The 21,024-nt window shown below is 46.9% G+C and overlaps 1 protein-coding gene and 1 long non-coding RNA gene across 2 annotated transcripts in view; both read right to left on the bottom strand.

The window, feature by feature from the left end:
• The window catches only part of MPZL1 (myelin protein zero like 1), a 63,447-nt gene extending 46,460 nt beyond the window's left edge, over positions 1-16,987 (bottom strand). Inside the window, exon 1 of the mRNA XM_060643416.3 lies at positions 16,741-16,987. Within this exon, the coding sequence (XP_060499399.1) occupies positions 16,741-16,831 (91 nt within the window). The 5' untranslated portion in view covers positions 16,832-16,987. The remainder of the gene's footprint in view (positions 1-16,740) is intronic.
• On the bottom strand, positions 12,075-15,544 carry LOC145713346 (uncharacterized). The gene is made up of 2 exons (XR_014136414.1): positions 14,495-15,544; positions 12,075-14,443 (listed from the first exon to the last, which is right to left on the bottom strand). It is a non-coding gene; the product is annotated as an uncharacterized LOC145713346 (long non-coding RNA).
• Positions 16,988-21,024: the final 4,037 nt, after the last annotated feature.

Genomic DNA, 21,024 nt, shown 5'->3' with positions numbered 1-21,024 from the left:
GCAGGGCCCAAGCCAGGAGTGGGAAAGGGCTGGGTACCCTAGATCAGGAGGGTGAGAGGTCCGTGCTGAGTTACCCACCACACTCGCCGTGCTGGGGCCAGCCCACAGGGGGATGGGAATGGTCACCACACCGTACGCCCAAAGATACCCCAGAGCGTGCACCGGACATTGATCCTCCCTGGGAGAAGAGCAGTGGTCACAGAGCAGGGGAGGTCGTGCAGGGCCCAGGAGACCAGGTGCTGGAAAGCAGCTGGGTAAAAAGACCCATCCCAGGGAAGCAGGGAGGTGGCAAGAGGCAAGTCTGCATGTGAGCAGAGGCTCTTAAGTCCCTGTGTATACCCCACTGTCTCATCAGACTCATGTACAAAACACACATTCAAGGGGCGCCTGGGTGGCTCAGTCGATTAAGCATCTGACTTCGGCTCAGGTCATCATCTCACAGTCCGTGGGTTCGAGCCCCGCGTCGGGCTCTGTGCTGACAGCTCAGAGCCTGGAGCCTGCTTCGGATTCTGTGTCTCCCCCTCTCCTGCTAGCACTCTGTCTCTCTCTCTCTCTCAAAATAAAAATAAACATTAAAAAAATTTTTTAAAGCACACATTCAAATATAAAACTATTGGGGAGGGGGACTGGGTGGCTCAGTTGGCTAAGCGTCTGACTCTTGATTTCGGCTCAGGTCATGATCTCACAGTTCGTGAGTTCGAGCCTTCAGCTGGGCTCTGCTCAGGACGTGGAGCCTGCTTGGGATTCTCTCTCTCCCCCTCTCTCTGCCCCTCCCCCATGCATGCACCCTCACGCTCTCTTTCTCTCTGCAAAATAAATAAACATTAAAAAAAACACACAACAAGCAAAGATAAAACTACTGGGGTGCCTGGCTGGCTCAGTCAGAGGAGCATACGACTCCTGATCTCAGGGTAGTGAGTTCGAGCCCCATGTTAGGTGTAGAGAGTACTTAAATAAGTAATTTTCTAAAAAGATAAAATGATTGGGGCGCCTGGGTGGCTCAGTCGGTTAAGCGGCCGACTTCGGATCAGGTCATGATCTTGCGGTCTGTGAGTTCGAGCCCCGCGTCGGGCTCTGTGCTGACAGCTCAGAGCCTGAAGCCTGTTTCAGATTCTGTGTCTCCCTCTCTCTGACCCTCCCCCGTTCATGCTCTGTCTCTCTCTGTCTCAAAAATAAATAAACATTAAAAAAAAAAAAAAAAAAGATAAAATGATTAAGAGCTTCAAGACGGTGACCTCAGAGCATTAAACCTCAAGTTGATTGCGGGGTCCTTCTGAGTGCGGTGCCCTGTGTGACTGCACTGGCTGTGTGCCTATGAGGCTGGTTGTGACAGCCATAAGAAATCGTGCCGAATACTGTCACCAAGTGTCTGTTTTTCAGTGATAAAACGTACCCATAAACCTAGCAACGGAATGAGTGGGAAAAGATATTTCTCTGTCACATTTATAATTCTGTATCATATGATCCAGAGCAAACATTGGCTCAAAGTTACCACCACCACCTAAAAAATGTTTTGGCTCTAAAACATGAAACAATTGTTCCCATTCTGACTCTGGTAGACTGATATGGGACTCCTTACGGAATGCCTTCCGGCAATCCATATATGTTTACTTTAAGAGTTGAAAATTACCTTTTATTGAAAGTGATTATTAATATTTCTGCCCGTAATATTCCACTTCACCAACCTGCTCTTATATGGGCACTTGCGTTCAAGGTTTTTGACATTATGTGGAAAACAAAAATAAGTTGATCAAACTGAAGGATTTTAAGGAAAGCGATATGATCTGATGCAAAATGGTTCCTGCTCCCGTGCGGGAAATAGAATGGGGGCAATACAGACAGAAACAGAGAAACCGGCGGGAAGTTACCGTAGCGGTTCTGGTACAGGGTAGCGGTGGCCTGGGCGGCAGGGGTGGGGTGACGAGGCAGAAATGGACACTAAACAGGACCTCGTGCTGACGACTGAACGGGGCAATGAAGAAAAATGAACCAAGAGTGACTCCTGGGTTTCTGGCCTGAACAACCGGATAAATAAAGGGGGTCATAGAGCTGGACGTTTAGCTGGGGAGAAGGAAGAGAAATCAACCTGCATTGTTGCAAATGTTGAGTCTGAGACGTCTACATACCTCCGAATGGAGTCAAGTAGGTACCAGGATATGGAGGGCTGAAGCTCACAGAGGTCTTGGCTGTGTATACATTTCTGAAGATAGCAATACACAGGTGGTCGTTAAAATCACAGAAGAGGGGCACCTGGGTGGCTCAGCCAGTTGAGCGTCCGACTTCGGCTCAGGACATGATCTCATGGTTCACGAGTTCGAGCCCCGCATCGGGCTCTGCGCTGACAGCTCGGAGCCTGGAGCCTGCTTCGGATCCTGTGTGTGTGTGTCTCTCTCTCTCTCTCTCTGCCCCTCCCCCACTCATATCCTGTCTCTCTCTCTCTCTCTCTCTCTCAAAAATAAATAAAACATTAAAAAATTAAATCACAGAAGAAAATGTCACCACATTGGACAATAATGTAGAGAAAGATAAGGGCCAGGCTTCAGTGATGAGGAGCACTGAGCTGTCGACGTCAGGTATGGAGGGAAGACGGGGGCAAGTTGTGAGAAGGGAAGAAAACCAGAGAACGGGGTGCCAGGAAGCCAAGGGAAGGGGAGTGGCAGGAAGGTCTCAGAAGATGACCACAGCAAAGGGTAAAAAGGGACTGGCAGCCTGGAGCGCACGGACGATCCTGACAGGAGAAGTCTGTATGAGGAGGAAGCAGCTGTGACAAGGCTGGACTCCAGAAGGATGGGAAGGAAGGAAGTGTGCGCAGAGACAGGAGCACAGGCAGTCCTTGAGAAATTCTGCTGAGCCGGAGCCTGGAAAGGTAGCGAAAGGGTGTATTGTAAGAAGAATGATCCAAAGACAGGCAATAACTAAAGCAATAAAGCTCTGGGTAGACGAAAAGAGCTTCGGGTTTCCCCAAAGCTGTATTCCCCACCCAGTACAATGAAGGGACAGAAGGGCAAAGGAGGCAGGAATTTTTGCAAGGAAGTGATTCTAACAATGGATCACAGACTCCAGGCTGGAGAAGGAGAGAGGAGCAGCCAGGAAGTGATTCACGTAAATAAGAAAATGGGGAGGCATCAGAGGTAATGAGTTCCAGAAAGTATTGCAGTCAGACTCGAAGACGAGGAGGGTGCTTGACCGACAGGGGGAGGTTTTGGAGCTGGTGCATTTTCTGGTACTGACGAGGTTCGGGGAAGACAAGCGGGTAGGGCAGATGGTCAGAGCAGATGTTCAGAGCCGTAAGACACAACTCGTCAAGAGGCAGCACGCGCCTGGAAACTCCCTGCAGGTGACTGTGGTCAACAGGGATATGACAAATGAAGGGAAAATGCAGACACTCCCTGAGAGGGAGGTACAAAACAAGCCCTCCGGCCTGTTCCCCAGGTAGAAAGCTGCTCAGCAGGCTCCCTGGGGCTCCTTGTGTGTGTGTGTGGGGGGGGGGGGGTGTCATGGCAATGCTCAGAGGCAGGCAGCACCTGCTGAGACTTTCAGAGCTCAAACTCTATGCTTTTATAAGGTAAATTATACCTTAAAATTTTAGACAGTTTTTTTTTGAGAGAGAGAGAGAGTGTGTGCGCTCAGGGAGAAAGGCAGGAGAGAGAGAGAGAGAGAGAGAGAGAGAGAGAGAGAGAGAGAGAGAGAATCTTAAGCAGGCTCCACACTCAGCAGAAAGCCCAACGCAGGGCTCCCAAGACCCTGGGTTCATGACCTGAGCTGATATCAAGAGTCAATCAACTGGGCCACCCAGGGGCCCCGATTTTAGAGTTTTAATTTTTATTTTAGATATTCAGCCTTAGACATGAAGAGACATATATATATATATATATATATATATATATATATATATATATTCCTACCACGGACAGAAAGCTATTTCAGGCTACCATCACTTGACGACTGTAGCCACTGTGGTCACTCTGATGATCCCATATTCCCTGGACTATCTTGTGAGGACAGTCTGTCTTTACACAGGGGAGAAAAATGCACTACCAACCCCATCCACTTAACCACTTTGCCCCCCGCCCCAGCATTTATAACGCTTACTTTAAGTTAATAAGCTGACATTATGTTCTTACTGAGTATCGTGCCCTTGAGAGCTTGGTTAGATGGTTTCCCCCTGAGCCATATCACTGTCAAGTCGTGTCTGGACTAAGGCCTGACTGCTCCCTGGATCTTGAGGTCCCAAGTTCTAGGAGGACCTGCCTCCTTATTTTCGCTCACTCTCTGCTCTGATGTTTACAGTTCCCACCTGGGGTTCAGTTTAATGGTTCGCCTAATATCTACTAAATGCTTCCCATGGTCTAGGTATTGTGCTAAATGTCAGAGACCCAGAGATGAATAAGACACAGTTTCTGCATTTGGAGAAGCTATCTTATAAGAAGATAATCTTATATAAAGCAATAGAAAGGAAGCTTAGAGGCAGGGTGCTTGGCCTTACCTGGGGATATCTGCTAGATGACATTGCACTTGAGATGGAAAGGCTACAGAGGAGTCAGCCAGGTAAACAAATACAGAGAAGGGCAATCAAGAGGGAGACTGAATATATCATACACAAAATCAAGAAGGCAAAATGAGTATCAGGCAGAAACACTGCAAACGTGATCAGTGGAGTGCAAGGAAGAGAATGGCAGGCGATGAGGGCAGATGAGGGCAGGACGTAGGAACCAAGTTAAGGACCTGAGCTCATCCCAGAGATAATAGGGATGAAGGGTCTTAGCACAGGAGTGGCCTGATTGCATCCGCCCAAGAAAAACCCCTCTGGCAACGGCTGGGAGGGTCGACCAGAGGGGAACATGTCGAGGAGGGGAGCCCCGTGAGGAGGCTCTCATGGTAACCTGGACTTAAAATGACTGGGACTTGTCCCAGCACACTGGAAAGGTAGAAATGAATTCAGAAATAGAAGGAAAACACTGGCAAGACTCTGATTACATTCACGGAGGTGGGGGAGGGAAAGGGAGGATTCTAAGATGATGCTCAAGCTTCTGTCTTGGGCGACTGAGGGAAAAGCAAATGGGACAGCAGGAAATGAGAACAATGCGGCGGGGGGTTGTGGAGTGGAGGTGCAATGTGGGAAAGGAGACATACGTGGAGTTGAGTTTTCAACATGCAGGGTCGGGGTGCCTCTGGATGCTCTGAGGAAAGTATGTGGACAAGGCCAAGAGTCTGCAGTTCAGGGTGATGAAGACACATTTGGGAGTCACCGTTTCCCTAACAAACCCTTAATGGAATGCCCGTATCTACCGAATATGGGTTGTGATAGAAAGAACGAAAGGAGAAGGTCACCAAAGATGAGCACATGGTGAGACTACCAGAGGGCTGAGAGCAGAACCGAAGGAAAATCAACGCCAGGGCACCAGAGGGAGGGAAAGGCTTGGGCCGAACGGAAGAGCAATGAGAAGCCGAAGCGACGTCTCAAAGACCGAGGAAGTTAGATCAGAGCGGCTGACAACATCAAAGAAAGCAAAGAAGTCCAGAACGAAAAGGCCTGCAACAGGTCATTTGGTTTGGCGATATCAGGTGGCCTTTATCAAAGTGTCGCATGGGTGAGAGGAGGTCAGACATCATGACATGAGATGTGAACAGGAAGTACTGAAACAGAGCAAAGAACAGAACTGTTCGCGACCCGGCCACATCAACAATTTGAGATTTCCACCTACGGCCTATCGTGTATAATTCATTCCTGGTGTCGTGGTTACTTTTTTGTATCATCTTGGCTGGGTCACCAGCTGGACCAATAATCTTTGGCCAAAGATTAATCTGGAGGTTTCTATGAAGTTGTTTTTTGAAACACTGAAACTGGCAGACTTTGAGTAAAGTAGATTATCCTTCAGAGTGTAGGGGGGCTTCATCCATTCGGCTGTAAAAGAACAAAAGATTAACCACCCCTGAAAAAGAATACTACCAGCAGACTGCCCTTAGACTCAAACTATACTAGTTCCCTGACTCTCTACCCTGCTGGCCTATCCTGTAGATTTTAGGATTACTAAGCTTACATAATAACTGTGTGAGTCATTTCCTTAAAATTATCTATTCTACCTACCCATCCATCCATCCATCCATCCATCCATCCTTATGGTTCTGTTTCTCAAACACTAATACAGATTTGGGTACAGAGAATGGTTCTCGACTAACAGAATCTCAAGGCCCAGTTTTCTGAATCTGATCCTGGGGTGTCTGGAATTGGCTTTCTAATGTGATTAGATTTAAAGACACAAATGATTCAATTTCCAGTAGGTAAAGAGAACACCGATAGTCCATGGCACGATATGGTCAAAGAGATATGTAAACATCACCACTGGATAGCCTACTAATCAAACACTTATAAAGGCAAGGTTCTGGGTCACCAAGTATATAATACCTTTGAACATTCATCAAACTAATGAATACAATGGTATCGGCTGATTGTTCCTAAGGTCACTAGATAAGGTGGGAAAGAGGGGGTCCAAATTCCAAGTTGCATTTCTGAACAAATGACCAGAAAATTTCTCTATCCTGAAAGAGACCCTTATCTGCTTTAGCCACAGAGCTGAGACTGAGGACACCAAGCCCAGAATCTCATCCTGAGAGGGGCTGAACTACAAAGCAAACAGAATTCCTAACCTCACAGGGCATCCATTAAAGTGAGAGCACTGACTAGAAAGGACTAGAACCCTGAAAACCGGGGACGCTGTGGGAAGACTCTGATAAGGTGGAGACACTGAACCCCTGAACACCGACGAGTCTTCTCTCGGTAGAAGACACCTGTCTGAGCAGACTAACCTGAGAAAACGGTGACGGCCTCTCTGAGGCAGCTGCCCTGAAAGACACCGACTCTCCTCGGGACCCACCCCCACCACTCCTCTGTGCTTCCAGATTTAGAACCAGACTCAAGTCACAGAAGGCCCCTGGAGGTACAGAGCATGACCCACGAGGAGACCCACTACACTCCAAAAGAACTACTGGATTTTTCTCATTTATACAGACAGAAATCCAGGGACTGTGTGTGGGAGAACGGAAAAAGAAACAAAACTGGATCAGGCCAAATTTATTGATATGGGCGCACTCAACAGAGGGTCTGCATTTCGTGTGGCAGCTCAGAGAGTCACGAAGAGCTCTAATAGTTGGTTCCTTGGCTGAAACGTGGATCACAAGTGGCCACAGCAAATGAACATGGAGTGCCAGGCCTGTCTTGGGTTAATAGAGAGGAAGGGATTCAAAGGCTCAGGTAGACTGGAACGTTAGAGTGGATTTGTCATTTAAGACCTACTCACACCCCCCCCACCCCCCCCACTCCCCCGGGAGGGTCCAGCAGACACACCTTTCCCCATGATGGTGAGAAATGAATTTCTGGGAGGAGCCCCAGCATCCCTGAAAAGCTCTGTGATTACTTTGTAAGCCAGCCCTTCGGTGGGAACAGTGCCTCCTAAAGGCGATGGAAGGAAGTGCTTCCTGGAGTGGCAGGGGCCAAGTGGCAGAGGTGGGTCTGGGTGCCTGAACACTGTGGAGTGAGGGCAGAATCAGAACAGCCAGCTTTGCACAGACCTGCAGCATTAGCTGGATGATCGTGGTGTTCCTAGAAGAGATATAGACGGGCAGCCTCCTCAATTCTTACTTGACATGTAAAGACTTTTTAATGTTTTGTTTTGATTTTTCTTGAGAGAGAGGCGGGGGAAGTGGCAGAGAGAGGAAGAGGAAGAGAGAGAGAGAGGGAGAAAGAATCCCACGGTTTGACACAGGGCCCGAACCCACGAACCGTGAGATCATAACCTGGGCCAAAATCAAGAGTTGGACGCTTAACCGACCGAGCCCCCCCGCCCCTTACTTGATCTTTATAAGCAGAAAAGTTGTAGGTCAAGTGAATTAAAGTCTTGAGTCATAAAAACATAAAGTCACATGTCCTCGATCAATTCCAACCCTGAGCCAGTTTACAGACCCAGAACCCCTCAGTAAAGGGGAGGCCAGGTCCAAACTAGCATAAATTAAAAAAAGGAATTTGAATGAAGGTGTTTAAGTGGCAAACCACTAGCTCTATGTACCAAAATACTTAAAGAACTAAAAACGTGTTCTGTTGTTCTTAGTATTTACCAGAGTAAGAGAAAATTTCAGAGATAAAATACTGTACGGGCCCACAACCTCTTACCGAAAACCCCTGGGGCCAGAATGTTTCAGATGGAGAATTTTTCAGGTTTTAAAAAAATGAATACAATGCCTACACTTTATATCGTCTCCCAGCCCCGGCAGGGCCCCGGGCAGCTTCCCGTAACCAAACGCATCAGTATTTCTGCAGTGAAACACGTATCAGTCACACCGAGTGGGATCGTGCCTAAAAATAGGCTCTCATTAGTACCGGTCAAATTCTGCAACCAAAAGAGTTTGTGTCAAGCTTAGAAAAAAACGTTCGGTTTCCAGAGATCTGGAGATTTTAAAGTGCTGATAAGAGGCTGCGAAGCTACGGTCTGAAGGGAGAACGAGAAACTGCCCCCCGGCATGTTCTGTTTCTGAAGTGCACGTATGACAGCCTGATCGCAATCGGTGTCGCCTCGACGTACTGTCAAGATTTTCTCTACCTTCTCCACGATGTACGATTCAGCAACTCTCACCAGGGTTCTTCTACACTGCCAGGCACCGGGGAAAAAAATTAAGTTCCTAACAGTGGAAAGCTGATGAAGAGCAAGTCCCCACAAGTTCAGGGCTGGACCTCCTCTAGAGGCAGACGGCAAGGCCACAGGGCCACAGGGCCTCGGCCAATGGGGTGCAGGGGTGCAGGGGCCAAAGAAAGGCACCGGCGAGGAGCCTCTGCTGCAAACACCCTGGGCCTGTGTGGACGTCCTGCAGGGCAAGCCTGCCACTGGACTAACTGCAGAAAGATCTGCACAGCCTCCAGAAGAACTCAGCCCAAGCAGAGAGGCAAAGGCTCAGTGGCCTGGTCCACATGTAGTGCCTCCTGACGAGGGGCAAGGAACCTTTCTGAGCCCAGCATGGAGTCAGACACTTGGTTGACTGGATTCCGGCTGTGTCCTAGCCAGAAGGATCTGCGTAAGAGGGAGAAGAACCTACGAAAACCACTCAAGATTAAAAATCCCTGAGGAGTAGGGGCGCCTGGGTGTCTGTCGGGGTAAGCATCTGACTCTTGATTTCAGCTCAGGTCGCGATCTTGCGGTTCATGAGTTCGAGCCCTGCATCCGGCTCTGTGCTGACAGTGCAGAGGCTGCTTGGGATTTTCTGTCTCTCCGGCATTCCTTCTCTCTCTCTCTCTCAAAAATAAATAATAAATCTTTAAAAATCCCTGAGGAGTAGTCAGAGCATTGGGTGGAACAGATTCCACGCTGTTCGTAAGGATGGCTTCAACATGGAGGCTGTGTCTCCAGAGCAGAATCAGCAGTACGGAGGCTTGGAGAGTCCCACACAAACATTACCACAAAGAGAAGGAAATTGGTGGACACCGTGGGACAGAGGAAAGACGCTCTGTAAACATTTCAGATATGCCAAAAGCCTCCTAAAAAATGTTTGGAGGCTTCGCAAGAGAAATCCTATAATACAGCAGAGAAGTTGCAAAAATATATGCTTTGAGTTCCAACTCCACCATATATTAGCTTTGTGTAGCCTTGGGCAAGTTACACAACCTATCGGATTCTTCGTTTCCTCATCTATAAAATTCATAAAAATACTAATTATCACAGAATTGTAATGAGTTGATGAGATAATGCACGTAAGTTGCTTAGCAAAGGCTTGGCACACGGTAAGCACTCGGTCACTAAAGGCAGAGCAAAAGACAACAGGAAGCTAGTTCTAAATCCAAATTTCTAAGGGCTAAGAAACAGGAAGTATAGATGGTAGAACACACACACACACACACACACACACACACACACACGCACACACAGAACCTGTATCTATATAGACAGATATAATATCAATCAATTCAAAATTTCTCCCTAAGTACTCACTTTCTCTCTGCCCTTCTTAGCCATTTAGGAGATTTCAAATATTTGCATTTTAACACATTTTTCTCTTAGGAAATGGAGTCTTTTACCTATCACCTAGGTAGAAGAAGGCTATATAACAAATACAACCTGAATGTGACTGGAGAGTAACTAACTATAAGACACGGTCTGGTGCAGACTCATAAAGTTCTCAGTGAAGCTCAATATAGCACCTTCATTTTTTTCAAGTGCTATCTGGAAAAAGCACAAGATTATGTTAAAGTGACATAACTCCACACTGTGTTCCTTCATGACTGAAGAGAAAAGAATAACACATTTCTTAATTTTGATAAAGGCATCTTAAAAATAATTTATTTTTTTTAAAAAGCTTATTTATTTGAGAGACAGACAGTGAACAAGAGAACAAGCATGCAAGTAGGGGAGGGGCAGAGAGAGGGGGGGAGAGAGAGAGAATCCCAGGCAGGCTCCACACTGTCAGCACAGAGCCTGACACGGGGCTTGAACCCACGAACCGTAAGATCATGACCTGAGCCAAAGTCAGATGCTTACCTGACTGAGCCACCCAGGCACCCCCAAAAATGTCTTTCAATTGCACAGAGTAAATTCCCCAGATCCCAAAGTAGAACATCAGAGTCCTAGCATGAACAATGTTCACTGCAAATGCATCGAAGTTTGTTCAGTTGGTTACAGCATGATACTAACTGCGCTCAAGTTGAGGATTTCAATCTGTGTGGCAGTTATCTACAATAATAAATAACTTAGGCTAGGTAAAGACATAGTACATTTCTAAACCCAATTAATTACAACTAAGGTCTGGGTTCAGTGTATCAGTTGCTAGAAAACTACAGTTGAGCCTTGAACAATACCAGTCGACAGTAGGCCATTAGTTAAGTTTTCAGGAAGCAACGTTGTAACTGAATTTTCGACTGGGGTGGGGGGTGGTCAGCATCCCTAACCCCAGTGTTCTTCAAGGGCCAACCACATTCCAACTACATGCCCAGTCAATCAGAGGTACTGCAAAGTATCACAATTTCTAAAGAGATCCCTGAGTTTGGAAGAAAAATAAATAAACAGATTACCGAACAATTTATTAATGAAATCATCCTCTTCTTGACAAAGGCTTAATGGGACCAAGAGATAATTATAAGTGAATAAAAATCACAGCAGCCACATGCATTCAAAAAGATAATGAATAAAGAAGTTTAAGGGCAAAGATATAAAGGTCCCAAGAGACCATTAAATTTCTCAATTTAGGCACTAGGAATGGGCCCAAAGCCAACTGATCTCTGCCTTCTTGTGGCAGTCAAAGTCCCAAGGACTGTGGTCTGGACTCTAGGGCATTGCTAATGTCAAGCACTTGGCAAAATAAGAGTGGAAAAGGAAGAAAGGAAAATCACTCAAGATACACGAAGACTTCATATCTCCTCAGCCGCAGGGACCAAGACCCAGAGCCGTACGATACTCGAGAACTTCTAGTTTTTCTAATAATTAAATTCCCTTTGATGGGACCTAAGGACCAAACGAATCCATAAAAATTCTGTCAGAGAAAACCCTTTATTCTTGCTTTTCAAATTATGCCAGTGGTCGGAGAGAGCAAGATTAAAATCTTCACAAGGTTTAGGTACACGTGAGATGCACGTTTTACAGAGAATTCAAATTCTCAGATAAAAGATACAACTTAAATAAAAACACCGGCTTTGGGGGCCGTAGAAGATTCTAATCATCCAGGAAAAATGTGATTGTGGAATCACATGAATCAGCCTCAGTGGGAATAGAAAGGAATGTGAGAAATATTTAACAGGTAGGCCAACATTTTCTAGATGCAGCAATATTTCTGAAAAACCATGTAGATGGAGTCTTTCCCAATCAAATCGCATTCTAAAAACTCAGTAGGAAAGATCAACCATCAACGAAATCTCATGTGTCCTTTGTGAGTTGAAACAAATACCTATTTTGTAATACAAATAGTGCTCTATGGGTTTTTTTTTTTTAATTCTGTGAATTTGCATAATAGGTGAATCATATTTTCTTAAAAGTGGTGACTGTCGTGAATTTTTAATCTGTCCTTTATTTTTTTTTTAATGTTTATTTATTTTTGACAGAGAGAGACAGAGCATGAGCGGGGGTGGGGCAGAGAGAGAGGGAGACACAGAATCCCAAGCAGGCTCCAGGCTCTGAGCTGTCAGCACACAGCCCGACGCGGGGCTCGAACTCACGGACCGCGAGATCGTGACCTGAGCCGAAGTCGGACGCTCAACCGACTGAGCCACCCAGGCGCCTCATAATCTGTCCTTCATTATTCATGATTGAAGCATATCCATCCTGTGGAGGATCCAGTCTCCCTGCTGTATCCACAGTAATTCAAAGGGCGCCTGGCACTCGGTAGGTGTTTATTTAGTGCATAAAGACTTGGTGAAAACACAAACTTCGCTTCATGTACTTTTCACTTAGATCTTTCACAGAGGACTTGTTTTTATTTCTTCTTTTGGCAGTACCTGAGCCTAGTGGCTATGCTAGAGTTAGAGTAAAAACAACTGGTAGAATTTTTTTTTTAAGACTAAGTTTTAGTATCCTGACGGGTAAATCAGCAACAGGCTGACGGAATTAGTACTGAGATCCGTGGCGTTTCAACTGTAGAGGTAGTGTCTCAAGTCTAAATCTTGGCAACAAGAGTCAAGTAATAGAAAAGTCTTATTGACAAAACGCTTAAGGGCTACAACGAACATGATCAAATAATTTAAATATGTAATAACTAGTAATTCCAGAACTATGATGTTTAAAGTAGTTGAAGAGGGCGCCTGGCTGACTCAGTCAGAAGAGCATGTGACTCTCTATCTCAGGATCATGAGTTCAGGCCCCACATTAGGCGTGGAGATTAGTTAAATAAATAAACCTTAAGGGGCAGTCAGTTGAGTGTCTGATTCTTATTCTTAATTTTGGCTGAGGTCGTGATCTCACAGTTTGTAGGTTTGAGCCCCGCGTCGGGCTCTAAGCTGATAGCACAGAGCCTGCTTGAGATTCTCCCTCTCTCTCTGCCCCTCCCTTGTACACTCTCTCTGTCTCGCTCAAAATAAATAAATAAGCTTATAAATAAATAAGGAAACTAAAAAAAAAAAAAATAAAGTAGTTGGAGAATGTTAATTTATCGCACACATACTTAGAGTGAAAATAACCAGATGATACATGAAATCACACTTGGGAAAAAATATTCCTTGTTTCAAGAAACACTGGATACCTGCTATGCGCCAGGCTAAATGCTAACTACAGATTACAAACTACTAACAAACTGTTATTGAGACATACATATGCCTCACTGCCCTTTAGCATCTATCCTGTCCACTGTGCTAAGCACTGGGGATATTTATATAAACAAGACAAATGCTATCTCTGTCCTGGATTCTCAGAGAGGAAAGAAGAAAAACCAAATAGTTAGAAATTACAAAAAAGAAATAAACAAAGGACCAGGAAATGATAACAGGGAACTCCCCTGGGTAGGGTGGTTACAGAAAGGCCTCTCCGAAAAAAAGACATTTAGAAAGAAATGTGTATTTATTTTTGAGAGAGAAAGCACACGTGTGTGCATGCGAGCAGGAGAGCTGCAGAGACAGGGGGGACCAGAGAATCCCAGCAGGCTCTGTGCTGTCAGCACAGAGCCCAATGCAGGGCTTGAACTCACGAACCAGGAGATCACCACCTGAGCTGAAATCAAAAGTCGGTCACTTAACCAACTGAGGCACCCAGGTGCCCCTGAAAAAGTGACATTTATGCCCTCACTGATGAAAAGGAGACCGCTCTGGGCAGTCCTGGGGAAACAGTATGCCAGGGAGCCAGAACAGCAAATGCACAGGACCTGAGAGGGGGATGAGTGTCAAAGAGAACAAGATGGCAGTGTGGCTTGAATATAGTGAGCAAGGGGGTGAGTGACACAAGCTGAAGTCAGAGAGGCAGTAACCAGATCTCACACAAAGCACCGCAGGCCATGAGGAGAAGCTGGTGAGTCATTGCGAATGTCAGGGGAAGCCATTAAGGACTGTAAGCAAGAAAGTAAGACGATCTGATTACATTTTTCTAAAAATCATTCCTGCAGTTGGGCGAAGAAGGGATTAAAAAGAGGCAAGATGGGGAAATGGGGAGACCAGCTGGGTGACTGCCTAAAATGCTAAAAGCGGACTGTTCGTTGACCAGAAAAAAAGCGGGTGAATTCCAAACGCATTTGGGCAATGGCAGAACCGGATGTGGGGCTTGATGAGGGGCAGGGCGGAATCGAGGGTGGGTCCCAGGCTTCTGGGTTGGGCAATTAGATGAAAGCCATTTACTGAAATGGGTGGTGCAGATCACAGAGCTTCCTTCTTCAGACCCTGTGTGTGTGTCCTTCCTATGTAAAGGTGATCAGAGACACAACAATTGCCAAATGCACTCAATCCTCATCTGACACTGTTAACCACTATCTCTTCCTTCAACCTTCATTCGGTCTTGGTTTCCAAGACACCACATCCTTCCAGTTCTTCATTTCCTCATCAGACCTCCCTCCCAGGTTCCCTATAGCCCAGGGCTCCGTCGTCGGCCCCCTGCTATTTCCTTCAACACACTCTTCCACGGTGACCTCATCCAAACCATGCAAGCTTTTACTCTCTTCTGTGATGCCTCCCAAATCTGTGCTTCCAGCCAGAGCTTTCTCCTCATCTCTCCAGCCCATCCTTCACATCTCCACAGAGAAAGAAAGGCTTCACCAGCCTCCACAGTCCTCACGATAAAGATCCAGCCTTACAAATGGCAAACAAGGTCCTCTGTGAGTTAATGCCTCTGGCTGGCTCTCCTGCCTTGACTGCCCCCATCTCTTTCCCAGCCACACTCCTACCTCCCACCACACGGACCGACCAACAGGTCCATTCAGGACTCTGTATATGCGGTCTCCTCGCCCAGTGCCTACTCAGCTTAAGCACCCCTTCCTCTGGTGGCCTGCCCTCCAGTCTGAGATTATGGCTCTGCCTAGGGCTCTCACAGCACACCGTTATCCAAGGACTTCTTGTATTAACTATCACACTGTCTCTCCCACTGAACTGGAAATGATGTGAAGTCAGGGGCCGTCCTTCTAGAATACTTTTGGTGCTTGGTACTTAAAAGGTTTGCTGAGTGACTATGTATCTGCATCAAATTCAGGAAGGTTTTCTATAAAAACGAACTGTTACGTACACTGTCCATGACCAGAAAAAGACGATCTGGCAAGAAGCAGCATTCAATCGTTTTCTAAAATTAAGCTAACCTTAGCTGCTGACACTCATACATCAGTAGTCACCTTTCATTACTGAAGAGCTGGGTACATCCGAGATAAAGGTAGCTATCATTCTGATGATCTGTTCATATTAATATCCATGAATACTCAGGTTTTCAGTTCTGCTTTCTTTAGCACCTTCAGTCTAATTAAGATCATCCTGACGTCCTCAGTACAATGTCTGACCTCTCGTGCCTGATTATTCTGTCTGAAGCACCCGAGCTTTCTGACAAACCTTAGTTTTAGGCTATTTCCTACCTTTACTTAAAAGACAAATATCGTCATCATCACCAACAACCCCCCCCCCCCCCCACATACACACACACTTTCAACCTTTTTTTTTTTTCCCTCACTAGAGATATTTACAGGGAATGGACTGTCTTAGGCCTACGAAGTACATTTTCAAGGAGGGTGAGACTTCTACATTCATCCTTCACCATGTTGGAATCAGTGGCTAAATGGTAAGTTTTCCTGGTTCGGAAGATTACCCTGAAGACTTTTCCAGGGAAGAAATTACTGAGTAAACTTGTATTCAGACACCGTGATGCAACTGGTATTTTGAGAAACAAAAGAAACGAAAAAGTCTACGTGGTTTCCCAGGAGTTGGCCCTCTTTATAACCATTACTTAACCACATTCTGAGGAAGCAAGTACGCGGCTTTGAACAACAGCACAAAAAAGTCCTATGGCCAACACTTCAGATGTCCATAAAACAACTCACCCAATGCCATAAATCGAGCCTGGGGTTTACCTTAAGTTGATCCATGAAATTAAGCAAAAAAAAAGGGTCATTAAAAAAAAAAAAAAAAAGGGAAAAGGAAAAACGGGCTTTTTAATGTGTCTTGACAAACTGCGGTGACTATCCCTGGAGTTAGTACGTATTTGACCAAATTCTTTTAAGCCAGCTCATTCCAGTATTCCAGTGATGTTCCCAGTCTCTGCTTCCTAACGCAGAGGTAATCTAAATGTCCCCTCGGTGGGCGCTCTGCAAGCCACACGAGACGCACGAGACCCCAGGGCTCTTCCATCACGAGCCTTAAAAAATGGATCGGAGAGCACCCGAAATGGAACTTACAAGGTAAAACCAAACATTCGCTTAAAGCGGGGAAACAACCCAACAAAGGCCTTGCAAATGAAAGCCCTACCACCTTCCGCCACCTCGCATAGGTGGAGAGTGCCCGAACCCCGGGCTCCCGAACGGGAATCCCAGGCGGGCCCGGGCGACCCCGGGTCCCCAGGCGGGGAGGGCAGGAGACCCCGCCGGCCCGCGGTCCCGACAGCCCCCCCAGGAAGGAGCAAGGTGGGGAGCTCGCCCCTCCTCCCGCACGCGCAGGGATCGGGAGGAAGGAAGGCGCCGCGCTCCCCCGGCCCCGGAGCGCGCAGGCCGCGCCCCCTCCCCATCTCGGCGCCCGGCGCGCAGGGCCCGCGGCTGCCGCGAGGGAAGGGCGCCGGCCCCGCGAGGCCCCCGCCGCCCCGGCCCGGCCCCGGCATCACTCACACAGCCCGAGCGCCGCCGCCAGCACCGACCACAGCCAGCGCCTGCGGGCTGGGGCTGCAATCACTGCCTCGGCCCCGGCGGGCACTGCCATCGTCCTCCCGCCGCCGCCGCCGCGGCCCTGGGTCCCCGTCCCCGCTGCGCTCGGCTCGGCTCGCCACAGGGGCTCCAGCCTCGTCGCGCCCGCGCCCGCGCCCGCGCCCGCGCCCGCTGGCACCTCCACGCCGCGCTCCCCGCTCCTGGCCCCCACGCCGGCCCCAGCCGTCCGCTCATTGGCCGGCCCCGCTCCCTCGCCAGGACGCGATTGGAGGACACCGACTGCCCATCACGCCCTCTGCTCCGGAGGCCCGCCCTCCCCCCCGGTCCCACCCAGGCTTCCACCCCAGGCTCCTTCTCCTGGCGCTGGAGGCCTGGGTCTTGGGCGGCGCTGGGCTGCCGCCCGGCCCGCCGCCTGCTCCGGTGTCCGCCAGTGTCCCGTCCACCGGCCGCCGGCCGCCGTCTCCTCTGCCTCTTCGGAGCTCCAGTCCAGCAGATCTCTGCATAGTGTCTCCTGGCCGGCGGGTCTTCGCCGGGTCTGCGCTCGCCTCCGGGTCAGCCCTTCTGGGTTTCTGGAGCCTCACCTAAAGGAAAAGCAGCAGTTCATTTACAAAGAAAATAGAATGAAGGGGACGATGGGATGATGGGATGATTCGGTCGCCCACATGGAGCACATCTCCCGCCTGGCCCCTTGCGAGGCCTGTCCTTTGCCTCGACTAGGTAATTTATGTGTCGCAATTGGAGAAATCTAGCTTTAAAAGAAGTCTCCATCTTGCCCGGATCTCCTCTTAGGAGTACTCCTTTTGGCTTAAGAAAGGGTGGAAACTGGGAACTCTTTCCTGCTGCTTGGAACGCGAATGAATGTGCTTTTTGTTTGTTTTCCTTTTGCACACTAAATGTCCCTCAATTTGTCATTAAAAGTGGGCGTGGGGAAGTTTCTGACTCTGAAGTGCCTTGGCCGACTCTGCTCAACTTGGTTACTTTGGCCCAGAACAGTGTATGCCACTCACTGGATGCCCAATAAGCACTGGAGAGTGCTTGGAAGGGTCCTTATGAGAATACCCAAGAAGGGCACAGAAGGGGGAACAGAAGCATGAAAAGTTGAGAGTAAGTGAAGGAAAGGAAGAATACAGATTGGCTGGGGGGGGGGGGGGGGCGCAATGGAGTGAAGGAAGGAACGAAACGTAGACAATTAGCACAAGAGTGGGGCCTGGTGAGAAAACCCAAGTGCGATCTCTCATTTTGGGTTTTGCCTAAAGTCAGCTTTATAAACGCCGGTCCTGATATTTTTGCTGTTTTAGCCTTCCAACCTTGTATGCAAATTCATAATAATTAGCATTAGTGAGAGGAAACTAAAAAAGCATGACATTTTGCCCTATAAGATCCTAACGAAGTGTGTCTGGAATGTCCATTGAATAGAATACAAATGCATTCAGTGAGGAACTACTATGTGCTATAGCTGTAGAACACCTAGGCTTTACTCTCAAAAAGTGCATAATCCACCAGTGTAGACAAACAGGTACTAGATTTTTTTTAATTTTGTATTTATTTTTGAGAAAGAGAGAGAGAGACAGAGTGTGAGCAGGGGAGGGGGCAGAGAGAGAGGGAGACACAGAATGTGAAGCAGGCTCTAGGCTCTGAGCTGTCAGCACAGAGCCCCGCGCAGGGCTGGAACTTGTGAACCATGAGATCATGGCCCCAGCCGAAGTAGGACGTTCAACCCGTTTAACCGACTGAGCCACCCAGGTACCCTGGTACTAGAGGTTTTTTGATGCTTGAAGAGAAGGGCGAATAAAGGAGAAACCCAAGGCCAACAGGGGCAGTGGTTCTCAAAGACACATGCAATGTTACAAGCTTCTCTGACTGTGATGTACCTCAACACACATACCTTCCCCTTCTGAGAACCACTGGCCCAAGAGATGTGTGGGAAAGATAGGTGCACAGAGGATGTAGCATTTGAGATGAACTTTAAACGATGAGTACAGGTTCACCAGAAAGTGGCAGGAAAAGCAAACTCAGAAATAGGAAAACAGTACCAGGTGCAAGAAATAGTAAATCCTGCATGGTTTGGAACTTCAGAGGAGTGAGGGAAAGAGAATGCTGGAAAAGTAGGCTGTGGTCATCTTTTGAAGAGCCCTAGGTTGTCTTTATTGCACAGGCAGTGGGGAGAGGTAAAGGGGGAGGGACAAGTTCAAGCCTGTGTTTTAGGAGGGTGACCACTGCAGCAGACCAGGTGAGTGGGAAGAGAGGTAGAGGGGAAGACAAGGAGTGGAGAAGCATTTCAGGGAGATGGTGACAGGGCTGGGGATCAATTGGATGGGAAGTCTAATCAATAGAAAAGAATCCAGAAAGACAGGTGTAACCTCTAGTTTTTGGCCTGAGTAAAGAATGGTGATAACCAGGCAACCAAAACTAAGAGCCGAGGAAGAGGGGCTCCTGGGTGGCTCAGTTGGTTAAGTGTCTGACTCTTGGGATTGGGACTGAGTGCAGAGCCTGCTTGGGATTCTCTCTCTGCCCCTCCCCTGCTTGCGCTCTCTGTCTCTGTCTCTCTCAAAATAGATAAATGAACTTTTAAAATATGTACAAAATAGCAATCCCTATCAAAATAACACCAGCATTCTTCACAGAGCTAGAACAAGCAATCCTATAATTTGTATAGAACCAGAAAAGACCCCGAATAGCCAAAGCAATCTTGAAAAAGAAAACCAAAGCTGGAGGCATCACAATCCTAGACTTCAAGCTGTATTACAAAGCTGTAATCATCAAGACAGTATGGTACTGGCACAAAGACACTCAGGTCGATGGAACAGAATAGAGAACCCAGAAATGGACCCACAAATGTATGGCCAAGTAATCTTTGACAAAGCAGGAAAGAGTATCCAATGGAATAAAGACAGTCTCTTCAGCAAGTGGTGCTGGGAAAACTGAACAGCAACATGCAGAAAAATGAACCTGGACCACTTTCTTACACCCTACACAAAAATAAACTCAAAATGGATGAAAGGCCTACATGTAAGACAGAAAGCCATCAAAATCCTCGAGGAGCAATTAGGCAAAAAACCTCTTTGACCTTGGCCACAGCAACTTCTTAACACGTCTCTGGAGGCAAGGGAAACAAAAGCAAAAATGAACTATTGGGACCTCATTAAAATAAAAGGCTTCTGCACAGCAAAGGAAACAAAGCAAAACCAAAAGGCAACCGACAGAATGGGAGAAGATATTTGCAAATGACATATCAGATAAAGGGTTAGTGTCCAAAATCTATAAAGAACTTATCCAACTCAACACCCAAAAAACGAATAATCCAGTGAAGAAATGGGCAAAAGACATGAATAGACACTTCTCCAAAGAAGACATCCATATGGCCAACCGACACATGCAAAAATGCTCCACATCGCTCGCCATCAGGGAATACAAATCAAAACCACAATGAGATACCACCTCACACCTGTTGGAATAGCTAGCATTAACAACTCAGGCAACAACAGATGATGGCGAGGATGCGAAGAAAGAGGGTCTGTTTTGCACTGCTGGTGGGAATGCAAACTGGTGTGGCCACTCTGGAAAACAGTATGGCAGTTCCTCAAAAAATTAAACATAGAACTACCCTATGACCCAGAAATTGCTCTACTAGGCATTTATCCAAGGGATACAGGTGTGCTGCTTCGAAGGGACACATGCACCCCCATGTTTATAGCAGCACTATCGACAATAGCCGAAGTATGGAAAGAGCCCAAATTTCCATCAACTGATGAATGGATAAAGAAGATGTGGGATATATATACACTGGAGTATTACTCGGCAATCAAAAAAGAATGAAATCTTGCCATTTGCAACTTCATGGATGGACCTAGAGGGTATTGCGCTAAGTGAAATTAGTCAGAGAAAGACAAATATCATATGACTTCACTCATATGAGGAATTCAAGATTCAAAGCAGATGAACATAAGGGAAGGGAAGCAAAAATAATATAAAAACAGGCAGGAGGACAAAACATAAAAGACTCTTAAATATAGAGAACAAACAGAGGGTCACTGGAGGGGTTGTGGGAGGCAGGGGTGGGCTACATGGGTAAGGGGCATTCAGGAATCTACTCCTAACTTGGATGTAAATAAATAAATAAGTAAATTCATATATACAAATAATATACATATAAATATACATATAAATATAGATATAAATATACATATAATATAAATAAAATATGAATAAACATATAAATAAATTCATATATACAAATAAATTTATATA

Source organism: Panthera onca, chromosome F1 (genome assembly GCF_046562875.1).
Source record: "Panthera onca isolate mPanOnc1 chromosome F1, mPanOnc1 haplotype 2, whole genome shotgun sequence".
NCBI lineage: Eukaryota > Metazoa > Chordata > Mammalia > Carnivora > Felidae > Panthera > Panthera onca.
Note: the sequence above shows the minus strand (reverse complement) of the source record. Positions and strands in the feature narration are given on the sequence as shown.